General features: G+C 40.2%; 1 protein-coding gene across 51 annotated transcripts in view; it reads right to left on the bottom strand.

The window, feature by feature from the left end:
- Positions 1-14,387, bottom strand: part of TTLL5 (tubulin tyrosine ligase like 5) — a 295,793-nt gene that overhangs the window by 68,585 nt on the left and 212,821 nt on the right. For all 51 annotated transcript variants that reach the window (XM_063715226.1, XM_063715251.1, XM_063715254.1 and 48 more), the window contains 1 exon segment: positions 3,582-3,799. In XM_063715226.1, the coding sequence (XP_063571296.1) occupies positions 3,582-3,799 (218 nt within the window).

Raw genomic sequence — 14,387 nt, 5'->3', positions numbered from 1 at the left:
CTTTCAATGGAATAGACAGAAAACAAGTCATTTTGGTTAATTATTCAGTAGGGACAGTGGGTTTTGTTTTACAGATGGGAAAATGAAACCTTTAGAGGGAAAGCAACTTGAGTATTATCATAAAGAAACAGGACCCCACTGTTCTGATTCTCAACTCCCTTTGCACCAAAATCCAAGTGACATTCCATCTTTAATGTTCTATTCTTCTCTAAACTCAAAACTCGACCCTCTAGGATGTGGAAACTTTGATGCTCTTGGAAATTGCTTCTATATTTGTCTAATGCCAACTTCTGTGCTAGAAGAAGTTTGAAGTTCAACCCAAAAACACAGGGCTTGGCATGGTCAAAAGCTCATTACAACTTCTCATTAGTTGTGTCTCTTGAGGCGACTATGGCATTCCTGAGTGTGACTCAGTATCACCAGTCATAACTGAGGGTTCCTGATTAATCTGAACTGAGCCAGGGTAAAGGCCACAGTAAATCCAAGCAAATGAAGCAACACATTTTGTAGGAAGAAAGTAAAAAATTTACATGAAAATTTCTTGAAATGCATAATAGTACCTAACACTGATTTAGTATGTATTACATACCAGGCACCGTATTTATGCTTGACATTCATCAATTCATTTATCTTAATAACCCTATAAGGCAGGTACTATTACTATTCCCATTTTAAAATAGGAAACTGAGTCACAGAGATGTTGAGTAACTTGCTATGCTGGCTAGGAACAAGAATTACTACAGAACAGTGAGAATATATCAACTGATACTCAGGATCCTGATTTCAAGAGCCATGAAAAGCTTCTCTAGATTAAAAAAATTACTTCATCAATCCAAATAAAGTATGGGGTTTAGTTCATAGTAATGTGCCAATGAGTTTCCTAGTATGGTACATTCCTCAAATGCACCATGGCAATGTCAGATGTTAACAATGGAAAAAACACTGGGCAAGTGGTATGTGAGAACTCTCTGATCTTGCTCTGTCGCCCAGGCTGGAGTGCAGTGGCACGATCTCGGCTCACTACAAGCTCTGCTCCTGGGTTCAGGCTATTCTCCTGCCTCAGCCACCCAAGGAGCTGGGACTACAGGCACCTGCCACCACACACGGCTAATTTTTTTTGTATTTTTAGTAGAGACGGGGTTTCACCGTGTTAGTCAGGATGGTCTTGATCTCCTGACCTCTTGATCTGCCTGCCTCGGCCTCCCAAAGTGCTGGGATTACAGGCGTGAGCCACCGCACCTGGCCAGTTTTTTTAATTTTAATTATTTATTTATTTATTTATTTATTTATTATTATTATTTTTTTTGAGACAGAGTCTCGCTCTGTCACCCAGGCTGGAGTGCAGTGGTGTGATCTCAGCTCACTGCAAGCTCTGCCTCCCAGGTTCATGCCATTCTCCCGCCTCAGCCTCCCGAGTAGCTGGTACTACTCAGGCACCTGCCAGAACGCCTGGCTAATTTTTTTTGTATTTTTAGTAGAGACAGGGTTTCACCATGTTGGCCAGGATGGTCTCGATCTCTTGACCTCATGATCTGCCCACCTCTGCCTCCCAAAGTGCTGGGATTACAGGCCTGAGCCACCGCACTCGGCCCAGTTTTTTTTTGTTTGTTTTAAAACTTTATCAGGATACTTCATAGGAGGAACTTTTCATTGTTCAGATGATAAGCCATGCTATTTTTTTTCCTAAAAGTCAGGAGAATATCTGAAAACACTGGGGTCCTCACAACGCTGTACATTTCACATGTCAGTGAGAGAATGTTCAAGTCTTTATTAGTATTAACTTAGCTTCAGAGACTTGTCCTAGAGTTTTAAAGGCAAATTGGAAACTATTTCCTGGAACAACGCCTCACAGCATGCCTTTTGATACCTGGATTATATTACTTAAATTCTGAAGAAATCTCTGCTTTTTCCCCCCTCCTGTGCATTTTTGATGCTGAGCTGTTTCCGGTTTTCCCACACTCTTGCCTGTCACAAAGAAGAAACCACAAAAATGCTGCAAAGCAAAGTCTGTCCAAAGAGCTGCAATTCCATCTCAGGAGGCTGCGGAGTTCTCCTGCCAGCAGTGAGTTCAGGGCAGTAGCAAGCAGCGTCTTCAAATGTCCAGCCCTGCTGCCTGGGCCCACCTCTCCACCAGCTAGCCACACAGGCCACCAACGGCCCTCTGAGAGTACTGGCAATAATCAGAGAATCCACAAGGGGCACACTGGCAAATTCAACATTCGCATTTGGCTCAAAAATTTTCCTAGTTAACTATGGGCTTTCCAAATCTGTGAAGGAGAGTGTGGTTTTAGAATGCATATGATGGTGACCAAGGCTTACTGAGTTCTTACCTGTGCCAGGCCTTACTCTATGTACTTCACACATATTAACTCTGTTAACATTTAACAACTGATCTAGGAGGTAGATACTCTTATTGTTTTATTTTTACAAACGGAAATATGAGGAAGCTGAGGCTAGGAGATTCAGTAACTTGTAACTTGCAGAAGGTATCAAATTAGTAAAGTGTGGCCTGAGGATGTGAATCCAGGCAGTCTGGCTACAGAGGCTGCAGACCTAAGGATTTGACTCCACTATTTCCAGGGTGAGAGGGCACACATTTCCTATTTTGCTACTGGCATTCAACCACAAACTGCAGCCTTCCTACTGCCCTTTCCTACTACTCCAGAGAGTTCTGCAGTCATTACAATGCCAGCTCTTCCCAGAAAAGCGCTTGGTACTTAGTGGGCACTGAATAAATATTTGTTGGATAAATGAATAATGGCAGCAATATAATTAAAACAGCCACAAGGGATTGTTTTCTATCTAAATCCAGAATTTGATTTACCATCCAAGGAGGAAAAAACAGTAATGACTTTTTCTATGTTTTAGGATTCTTCTCACAACTAATATTGATCTTCCGAAGGACAAATGAATGAGGAGCCTCAATGACAGCAAGAGAAATACACAAATGTCCGCTACACAAAAACACAGCAGACAATGCCTGCCTCTTCCAGACATCTCTAAAAGTTCCCCAAGTTTAAACTGAAGAAGGGCTGCTAGAACCAATGCTCTTCACCAATCTATTTCTAGTTCACTGGCTAAAAAGTGGCTGGAGATACAGTGAAGGATTTTGACTTAACAAAAATTTGATTCAGGAAAGGAAATGTCTTTTTGGTGTAAACAGGTAGACTACAAAAGGTATTAAAAACACTGTTGCTACACAGAGCTTGCTGACTAATGTCAATGAAGTTATATTATCCTCTTAGATGAAATCTCAATCCTATATCTCCCCTTTCAAATGCCTAAAAGTGAATAAACCAAGGGGAAGCAGGGTGTTGAATTTTATATGAAATTGAAAAGATCTGATTCTGCAGGGCCTGTCCCTCCCACAGGGTAAAGCCCTGCCATCTGCTTGTTTCAGTAGTTCCCTGGGCGATTCTAATTTGTAGCCCAAGCTGAGAACTAGGGTTAGCCTTTATTTCCCAGCAGGTGTTCCTGTTTCCAGTATTTCAGTACGTACGGTCTTGAAGAGTAATAAATAAAGAGTACTATTAGCTTAGAATTGATAAAACTCAGTAGAAATTGAACAGAAAAAAACTTACTTGGAAGCTCTCTGGGATGTTGCCCTTCTGAGCACTTGTTTGTGGTTGGGTGGGGGCTTGGGGACCAGGGAGGCGCAAGAACTTGGAGGTGGTACCACTTTTTGTGGCAGAGTGGTTGGCTTCTGGCCACTAGCTGTGGCACTGGAAATTCTACAACCTGCACCATTATTCATTGTCCATAAATTGGAGTTAGGTAGTGTCTGGCTGCCAAAGATTGCCTACAAAAAAAAAAAAAGGAAAAAAATGATTGATGGACATCACCTTCACAACCCATTTACTGTATGTAACTAGTCTGTAATCCTGTCAAGGGGCAAAAAGAAAAGGACAACTGTTAAAGTAACTTTTTTTTTAAAGGAAAAACTTCTCTAATGTTGCCAGTGCAGCTCTAAATTCAGAGAAGGGGAATATTTTGAAGCAGATTGTTGAAATGGTCTTGTTGAAAGTACACTGGGCTGGGAACAGGGCACCTGGGATACTAAGTGTTGGTCCACATGTGTGAATTAGAACAGCATTTGATCTCTCATTGTAGTTTCCATCATTGTTAAATTCAACACTTTTTAAATGAATGTCTCTTTCGAGGCGTGAAGTACTAGAAATAGAGCACAGAATAAAACCGTCTTGCAGCTTGACTTGATTCCTGCCCACTCCAAAACTCTGAGCTCCTCTAGAAAGTTTGCAGGCAGGAGGCAAGGGGAGGAGTCAGTGTGGCTAAGGCATGGTGAGCAAATACAGAAAGATGAGGCTGAGGCTGCGACAGGAACCATGAGCCAGGCCTGGTTATAATCGTCAGGGCTAGTTTAGAATTCTAGCCTAGAACCACTTTGTTGACCTAAAGATTAACATAAGATTTTACATTTGAAAGCACTTTCAAAGTAAAATTACCATACAAATGCTTTATGAATACAATAGACACAAGGATATTTTTGCTCAGAGAGTAAGCCTATAAATAAAGACCTAAAAATCACTATCTAAACATCGCAAATGCCAACATATATAATTAGGATGTAAAAGTATACTTCCTTCAAGTAGACGCTTAAAAAGTTCTTAAAACTTATTTATCTCATTAGAAATAGTCTTTTTGTGTCTCAATTTTGTTACTGATCTTTCAATACTATTAATACTGCTTTCAACATGCATTGTAAAAACTTTAAATGAGAAATAATATTAAGAGAAAAATAACATCATTGACAAAATACATAGTATTTTTTATTAAAAAAATTTCTGGCAATTGATTTCCATTTGTACATACAACATGTAAAGGACTCGTGGCGAGGCATGATGAAATAATATGAGATGCTCTTAGGAAATATTCATTTTCTAGACAGAGTTTGCTAGTATTATTTTTGCCCTTTATGAATTTTATTTTTTCAGATTTAAAAGATGAACTGGGTACCTTTAGTAAAATGTTAACCAACCCTTCTATATGCATGACATAAAATGTCTGATTTTCAGGAAATGTGTCAAAGGTCCTAGGCTAAGCAGATATGAGAGGGGGATCCAGGGGTCTTGTGTGGAGTAAATGTGTTTGACTGAGATGCTTGACAAAGAACAAAGAGATTTCAGAGGTAAAGGGTCTGAGCATTTTCAGTCGGACCAATCTGACTGAGATGTCCCCAACCTGTGTAAACCACCTGAGGGAGAAACTGAAGAGCTACAATTTTTCTCCATCTCTGATCCACAGAAGAGGAACAAAGACAAAGTCAGGTGCGGTGGCTCATGCCTGTAATCCTAGCACTTTGGGAGGCTGAGACATGTGGATTACCTGAGCTCAGGAGTTCAAAACTAGCCTGGGCAACATGGCAAAACCCTGTCTCTACAAAAAACACAAAAATTAGCTAGACGTGGTGGCACCCGCCTGTAGTCCCAGCGACTCAAGAGGCTGAGGTGGGAGAATCCTTTGAGCCAGGGAGGTGAAGGTTGCAAAGGGTGAAGACTGCACCACTGCACTCCAGCCTCAGTGACAGAGCTAGACCCTGTCTCGAAAAAACGGGGGAGAAGAGGAACAAAGACAGATGCAAGGTCATGGGCAAAGCCAGGAGGGCAGCACTGTTGAGCATGTACACATGGGGAGGTTTCCGGATGGTCCAAGAGAATCAAGGAGCCCTGACCCTGCTAAAGCAAGCCTCCCCAGGTCAAGGAACCAAAGCTTCCAGCAGGAGGCAGGCTTCTGGGACATGGTCTACAACAAACCCTTTCTTTGCAGCTGTTGTTTCCATATTTGAAGGCCTTAAAAATCTGTGTGAGAAACTCAGTTGGAAGTAAAGAGGGACACAGGAACAGGCTGCCCCAGGCTTCTATTTTCACCACTACATCCTAATAATTGAGGTTAGGTGTAAGGAGTGTTTGGGAAGTGCCCCATTCAAGATGGGAAGAGACCAAAAATCAGAATGAGGGCTGAAGAGTTCTACATTGAGCCATCCATAAAGAAATTCCCTGGGTGAGTAGTAGAGGAGGGGAAAAAAATGTTGTTAGTTAAGAGCTCTTGGAAATCAAAATATTCTTTATTAAATTATATATTTAATGTTGTAAGGGAACTGCCATTGGTAAGAACATCTATTCAATAAATGTTGCTAAGGTGACAACTATATTTTCAAATTCATCATTTTTCCCCCAAAATCTGGAACATGTAACTACAAATGAAATAATGAGTGAAAATAGCAGGTTCAGAACAGTGAGTTTAGTGAGCTCCTGTTTTTGTTTTTTTAAAAAGAATACATACACACCATATATATCTATATATGTATATACACACTCTCTCTCTCCCCTAGTATCTGCACAGAACAATTCTGGAAGTATACACAAAAAACTGGTAGCCTTCAGGGAGAAGAATTGGTTAGCTAGGGGTCAAGGCAGAAGGGAGACTAACTTTTTACTACATATCATTTGTATCTTTTGAATTTCATACTGTGTGCGTATAGTTATTTATTACAAAAATAAACTAATTATTTAAAAGGTAAAAGTCTAGTTCCAGTAACATTTAAGCAGGTAATACATTATCTGTGAGTACAAATCAAGATACCCAAGTGAAGCCCAAGTTTTAACCAGCTGGGTACAGGATTCCTATTAGATTGGGCTAAAGAAGGAATTAACTGTTCAACACTGGCTAGAAAAGCAGATTAGGTCATCAATGAAAGGCAGAGAGACCCAGAGTAAATGGAAAAGACATGGCTTGCGGTCAAATGTACCTCAGCTCAAATGTAGGCCTTGTCACTTACAAAGTGGGTGATCTTTTCAAGTTAACTTCTCAGAGCTTCAGCTTTCTCATAAGCAATTAAAATTACTTCACCTTTACAAGATGAGGAGCTTAATTAAAAAAAAATTACTTCATTGGATTTTTGGAGGTCAAATGAAGATCATGTAGGTAACCTTAGCCTAGGCATTCAATAAGGATTTCTTGAAATAAAGCAAAGACCTAGGCACACAGTAGGCACTCAACAAATGTTCCATTCCTTCCCAAACCTCCACCTACCTCAGTTCTACTGAGAAACTAAAGGATGGGATGACAGGGAAGTCCACCTATCAGTAATCCTTTGTGAATGGTAGTTGCTTATGCATTTCTTCAACATATTTTTTCAGACTTATGACACTCACTAGTTGTGAAAGCAAATTCTTAAAACAGAAACATATGTTTAGGCTCCCCAGATCATATTTACCCAATTCTCTCTGGCAGAAATAATCTTTTCCTCTTCTGAATGCTTAGAAAAATGTATTTGTATGACTCATCACAGTACATTCTACGTGTATTATAGCCACTTACGTGTGTACTTTTTCTCCCTTCTGGGTGATTCACACTGGAAATGGCTGAATTTATATATGATTAATTTTAGTTTCCCCTACAGTGACTAGTAGGTGCTTAATAAATGGAAAAAATTAAAAATTAAAAAAAATCCCCATCCCAACTATTCATCCTTTTTTAGCAAAAACTAAATTTCTACACAACAAAATAGGCAAATGTGTATTTAAATCCAGATGTAACCTTGTAAGAGGACCATTTTCTGGACTTTAAACAGTGCCTAGTGTGTTATTTGTGTCCAACTCATACTCGGCCACAAAATATGTTAGCCCTTCTGCAGATCTCAAACAAAAATAACTTCACACCTTCCTAAATGCAAAATTTGTGGTAGGACCTTAGATACTGATGTTTTATATAAGACTAGTTTTCACTTCAAACAATAAAATAAATTTAGGAGAACTTACTGCCTAGGAGACTGCCACTTGCCTGGATAAAATCGCTTCTCCCTTTCTTCTTAATATTACTACTCTGACTTTGTTTGGGTCATAATGTTTGCCCAGCTAAAGAAAACACATTTCTAAATCTCTCTTTTACCTAGGGATAACACATGATATATGTTTTGGACAATGAGATGGAAACAGAAGTTTCTGGGTGCAGTTTTTGGGAAAGCTCTTTGAACGGGCAGACTCGGCTGGTGCACACCTTGTGCCCTTTCATGTTCCCTGTTCTTCTTCCCACCTAGAGCATGGATATCTAGCAAGAGGTGGACAGACATAGGGTGAAAGTTACTTGCTAAGGATTGCAGAGAATAAAGACAGAAGGAGCATGGGTTTCTGATGGCACCATGAAGTCTGCAAGAGCCTATCTCTAGATTTCTAACTATGTGGGAAAAAAACCCTTCTAACTTAATTAAACTATTGGTGGGAGAGAGGGTTCTGTTACAAGCAGCCAAACGGAATCTTAACTGATACTAGAAATAATTCTCAATCTACCACAGATTCAAGCTTGCCTAAGCCTCAATACAACAAACAGGTACTACATCTCAGAAGGTAGACACTCTTTCCAAATACAGTAAAAGGCCTCTAGGTTGTGACTTGTGGTTTGGTGATTATACTGTAATACACTGAATGGATAATGAAATGATTATAATTGCATACCATCTGAAACTCCAAAGAGTCAGTAATGTAGACTAGTCCCCAGGTGTTTCACCAAAGCCAAGGCTAAGTGGGATGGGATTAAAGCAATCAAACCTGATAAGAAGAAACCCAGGAACACACTCAGGCAATGTTAAAAGCAGAAATATAAATGGTTGTGTGTAAACTAGCGGCAGAAATCAGCCTCTCCAGGCACCCTGAGAGTCCTGTACTGGCCCCGATCCTACAGCCCCACCAACTGAACTGCTCCATCATGTGAATTGTTCTGTCCTGATATTCATTCATAAAAGGACAGAAGAATTAGATGAAGTTCTCTCTAATAATTTGTAGGAAACATGAGGTTTCGATATGCAATATTAACAACACAGGCACAGGAGCTGCACCATCATTAGTCAGTGTCCTGGGAATGAGAGAGCTGTGTAAGCACTGGCCTCCACTCAAGACCTAGTCAACATACACTCAGCATATATATGACTCTTGTTTCTTTGCTGGGTGTGGGAAACAGCCATACTACAGCAAGAAGACTTAGAGAAAAACCACAGTCTGAGGGTTGGCTTGGCCCCAGGCAAAAGACTGGAAAGGCCCTCCTTCTCCCACAACAGAAGGGTGCTCATGGGTGGGAAGGAAGAATTTCTGATAGACAGAACACAGACTGCAACTTGGAAGGTTCCAGGGAAGCAAGATCTGGGCTCTCTTACTAGAAAGATAATACTGTTTAGAGATTAAATTCTGGGAGGACTTTTTTCTTTTTTTAATTCCTTCCAGAAAAACACCCCTTTTAGCCTTCACTCAGGCTTCTTGGTGATGGAGCAGAGGTGGATGCCTCTTTGTAGTGAAATAATTCTGTAAATTCATTTTTTGAGAATGAAGGGGGATAAAGTAGGCAAATGCTACTCTCTATTTGAGTAGGTTAATGTCTCTTTGTGACCTTTTTACTCTAATTTAAGACAAGCAAACATTTCTGTGCAGTATTCTCCCCACATTTGATTGTGTCCCAATTTGGATAAAATTCCCATGACATATGCAAAGACACTTCTTGTCTGTTTCTCTCTGGAAGCTAAACTATTGAGAAGGTACATTTTCTTGAGCATGTAAGTTACTAATCACTCACCTTCCTACAATCAGGCCAAGACTGTTCAGAGCAAAGAACACATCCAGACTTTTATGCAACCCTGTGATGCTGTAAAAACCTTGCGGCCAAGGTGAGAGTGAGAGTAACTGTTTCTATTTTGGCAAAAGTAAGCTTCCAAAAGGCCTTTGTCTCACACTGTTTGGAGTTCTTGGCTGTCTTCCATTCACAATGTTTGTCAGCTGGGACAAGACTGGGTGCTGAGCAAGAGAAACAGTACAACTTTTCTGGTGCTGCTATAAAGCACTGGGCAGTACCATGACTTCAATAGGAATGGGACAGCAATCCAGAAGTTGCTCCTCTTCATATAGAGAGACCAAGCACACAAATACCTGAGACAGGACATGGAGCTGTCAAAGAGATGTTGGAAGCCTTCCGACATATCCTCTCATTTCTAAAACCAATTACCAAGCTCCCCCTCCTTCAGTGAGTAGGAAAGGAGGTTCTTACTACCTCAAATGACCTACTCTAAAGGATACAAAGACAGATGCTTACCTGGACAGAAAAATTTTGAAACTATTATTCACTAACCAATTGAGATCAGTGTGATTCTTCAGAGAGTCCCTAAATTAACTGTACTTGCCAACATTTAAGAAGCAATGAAGATACTTACAAGTAGATATTCAAATATACTCGAAACTGAGCTTGGACTAGTGTGTGACCTGACCAGCATAGTGTAGCTATGACACAGCTGGCTAAGACTAGGGCTGCAGTTCATGACCACAAAAGCCAGTGAAACCACCTTGCCCTAAGACATCACATGGGTGACCTTCCCTTATTAGCAGCCACACCTTCATCTAGCCGCAAAACCAATCAGACAATGGTTGACGTTCTGATGCAAATTCAGGCTCAGATGACCATAGACTCTGCTTTGCTTTACATTTCTTTCGTATCTCCTTCAATGCCCAGCACTGTTTGATCACACACACATACATAAAAAGGTTGGCAGACTGATGTTTTTCTTTTTGAAACAAATTTCTTTAATAAATGTTCATTAAAAATGATTTATAATTCTGCTCTCAGAGATAACATGTTAACATTTAGATGTTTTTCTATGTATATACAAACTTATTTTCTATGTGTATGTATGTATTTCTGTGTGCTGACAAAACACAGAATCATATGACACCTGATGTTTTGGAGCCTGTTTTTATTTCATTCAAATACCTATTCTGAGCATTTTTCCCTATCTATAAAGGTAGACCTAGATTGCTGTTTTTAATGGCATTTTTTCTACTATGGTTTATTATACTTAACCAATCATCGATGCTATAAATTGACACACTGAGATACATCTATATTTGAAGCTATGGAAATAGGTAAATATGTTCACAACATATTTTTCTTGTTCTTTTTTTTTTTTTTTTTTTGAGATGGAGTCTCACTCTGTTGCCAGACTGGAGTGCAATGGCACGATCTCGGCTCACTGCAACCTCCGACTCCCTGGTTCAAGCAATTCTTCTGCCTCAGCCTCCCAAGTAGGTGGGATTACAGGCACGAGCCACCACGCGCAGCTAATTTTTGTATTTTTTTTAGTAGAGATGGGGTTTCACTGTGTTGGCCAGGATGGTCTCGAACTCCTGACCTCGTGATCTGTCCGCCTCAGCCTCCCAAAATGCAGGGATTACAGGCGTGAGCCACCACGCCCGGCCCACAATAGATTTTTGAGTTAAAAAAAAAAAAAAATAGGCCGGGTGCAGTGGCTCAAGCCTGTAATCCCAGCATTTTGGGAGGCGAGGCAGGCGGATCACGAGGTCAGGAGATCGAGACCATCCTGGCTAAAACGGTGAAACCCCGTCTCTACTAAAAATACAAAAAATTAGCCAGGCATTGTGGCGGGCACCTGTAGTCTCAGTTACTCAGGAGGCTGAGGCAGGAGAATGGTGTGAACCTGGGAGGCGGACCTTTCAGTGAGCCAAGATCGCGCCACTGCACTCCAGCCTGGGTGACAGAGTGAGACTCCGTCTCAAAAAAAAAAAAAAAAAATTGGCCCCCAGTATCTTTTCTTTTTTTCTCTTTGTGTCACAAACAGAAAAGCACCCCCAAAATCTTATAGTTCCATTTTGAAACACCATATGTATGTGTGCACGCACACACACACACGCACGCATATATACACACATTCAGGTTGTTACCAGTTTATTTTGCTTTTTAAGAATAGTGTTGTGAGAAACATCATGTTATCTATACCTTTTCACATATGCTGGATCATTTCCTTAAAATAATTTCCTCAAAGTAGAACAGCTAGATCAGAAATCTCTTTATTCTTCTGTTTCAAAACTTTTTAACATATATTCCCAAATTGCTCTCAGGAAAGGTTGTACCAATTTATATTTCATCACTATGTCTGAAAGGATTAAATTTACTTATCATTCCTTTGATTACTGTGAGAAAACAGCTTGCACCCGATGAAAAGCTAGCTCACAATTGATGCTAACGCTGTTTCTTGTCCTTTTTATGTTTGTAAGATATTTATGCCTTTGGACAAACATGTCAATAATCTACACAGATATTATTCTAAAGAATAACCATTTAGGCCAGGTGCGGTGGCTCACACTTGTAATCCCAGCACTTTGGGAGGCCAAGGCGGGCGGATCACGAGGTCAGGAGATTGAGACCATCCTGGCTAACACGTTGAAACCCCGCCTCTACTAAATAATACAAAAAATTAGCTGGGCGTGGTGACGCATGCCTATAGTCTCAGCTACTCAGGAGGCTGAGGCAGGAGAACGGTGTGAAACTGGGAGGCAGAGCTTGCAGTGAGCCCCAGATCGAGCCACTGCACTCCAGCCTGGGCGACAGAGTGAAATTCTGTCTCAAAAAGAAAGAAAGAAAGAATAACCATTTAATCATGGTATTAATCATGCTTTTTATTCTTTCTTCTCATAGCTCTAATAATTATGAACAAATTAATTTGCATACCATATTTAATTGTTCAAGTAAGTAACTATTAGTTTTAAAAATGTGCTAATTAATACTTAATGAGCCTTGGGCTTCTCCTAAGACATTTTCTTTAATATCATTTTAATCAATTTCTGTTTCTGGCCTGGGAGGTTTAAGTAAAACCCCCAAGTTGAAATCATAATGCCATGTATATTTACGGTTAAAAATAATACATAAGAGATATTTGTACATCCATGTTCATTGATGTATTATTCACAACAGCCAAGATGTAAAAGGAACCTAAATGTCCATCAATGAATGAATGGAAAAAGAAAATGTGGTATGTAGTACCCACAAAAACTAAAAATAAAAAAGTAAAAAAAGAGAAAACATGGTATGTATATGTGTATACACACACAATGACATGTTATTCAGCCTTAAAAATAAAGAAGGGAAAGAAGGGAATCCTGTCATACGCTACAACGTGGATGAATCTTGAAGACATTATGCTAAGTAAAAGAATCTAATGACAAAATCATTCCACTTAACATGAGGTAATGAAACTCACAGAAAGTAGAATGGTGATTGTCAGAGGCTGAATGGGAAAGAGGAAAACAGGGAGTTGTTCAATGAGTACGGTTTCAATCATGCAATATAAAAAAGTTCTGGAGGGCCGGGCGCGGTGGCTCACGCCTGTAATCCCAGCACTTTGGGAGGCCGAGGCGGGCGGATCATGAGGTCAGGAGATCGAGACCATCCTGGCTAACACAGTGAAACCCTGTCTCTACTAAAAATACAACAAAAAAAAATTAACCGGGCGAGATGGCAGGCGCCTGTAGTCCCAGCTACTTGGGAGGCTGAGGCAGGAGAATGGTGTGAACCCGTGAGGTAGAGGTTGCAGTGAGCCAAGATTGAGCCACTGCACTCCAGCCTGGGCGACAGAACGAGACTCCGTCTCAAAAAGAAAAAACAGTTCTGGAGATTTGTGGTACAGTATGCATATAGTTAACAATACTGTGCTGTATACATAAAAATTGTTAAGAGGATACATTTATATGTTTTCTACCTAAATGAAAAAAAGGGTGACACACAATTATAAGAGCAACTAACTTTTGACTTTTTTTTTTTTTTGAGATGGAGTTTCACCCTTGTTGCCCAGGCTGGAGTGTAATGGCCGTGATCTTGGCTCACTGCAACCTCTGCCTCCTGGGTTCAAGTGATTCTCCTACCTCAGCCTCCTGAGTAGATGGGATTACTGGCATACGCAACCACGCACAGCTAATTTTTTGTATTTTTAGTAGAGACGGGGTTTCTCCACCGTGGTCAGGCTGGTCTCAAACTCCCAACCTCAGGTGATTCGTCCATCTCAGCCTCCCAAAGTGCTGGGATTACAGGCGTGAGCCACACACCCGGCCTTTTATTGACCTTTTATCATGGGTCAGGCATTGCTTTAAGTGCTTTATGTTATCTCATTTATCCCTCCCAATCATATGACCTGTGTCTCCTCATTATCACCATTTACAGAAGAAACCAAGGCACAAAAAATGTTAAGAAATTTGTTCATAATTGCAGAGGTACTGAGTAGTAAGCTGGGATTCAAACCCATGGAGTATGATTTAAGAACCTCACTATACTATGCTGTCTTTCTTATTTATGTTATGCTGATTCCCTTTTAAAGCAAACATATCTAAAGCAAATTTATTTAAATCATATCTCTTTTCTAAAGCAAATGTAGCAATGTGTCCAGTTTCCACTATATGTATATAAAGACAAATTTCATTCACCTTGCTCCAAGATCATTCTCTTTCTTGAGAAGGAAAGGCTGAAAAAAATTATTGTCTGTAAGCAAATGTTTGTTACTTATTGTTAAAGTGAAAGTGTGAGTATGCATACAGATAACATCAAAG

The sequence above is a fragment of the Pongo abelii genome, chromosome 15, assembly GCF_028885655.2.
Source record: "Pongo abelii isolate AG06213 chromosome 15, NHGRI_mPonAbe1-v2.0_pri, whole genome shotgun sequence".
NCBI classification, from domain to species: domain Eukaryota; kingdom Metazoa; phylum Chordata; class Mammalia; order Primates; family Hominidae; genus Pongo; species Pongo abelii.
The sequence above is the reverse complement of the archived record's forward strand: the minus strand, read 5'-3'. Positions and strand labels throughout refer to the sequence as shown.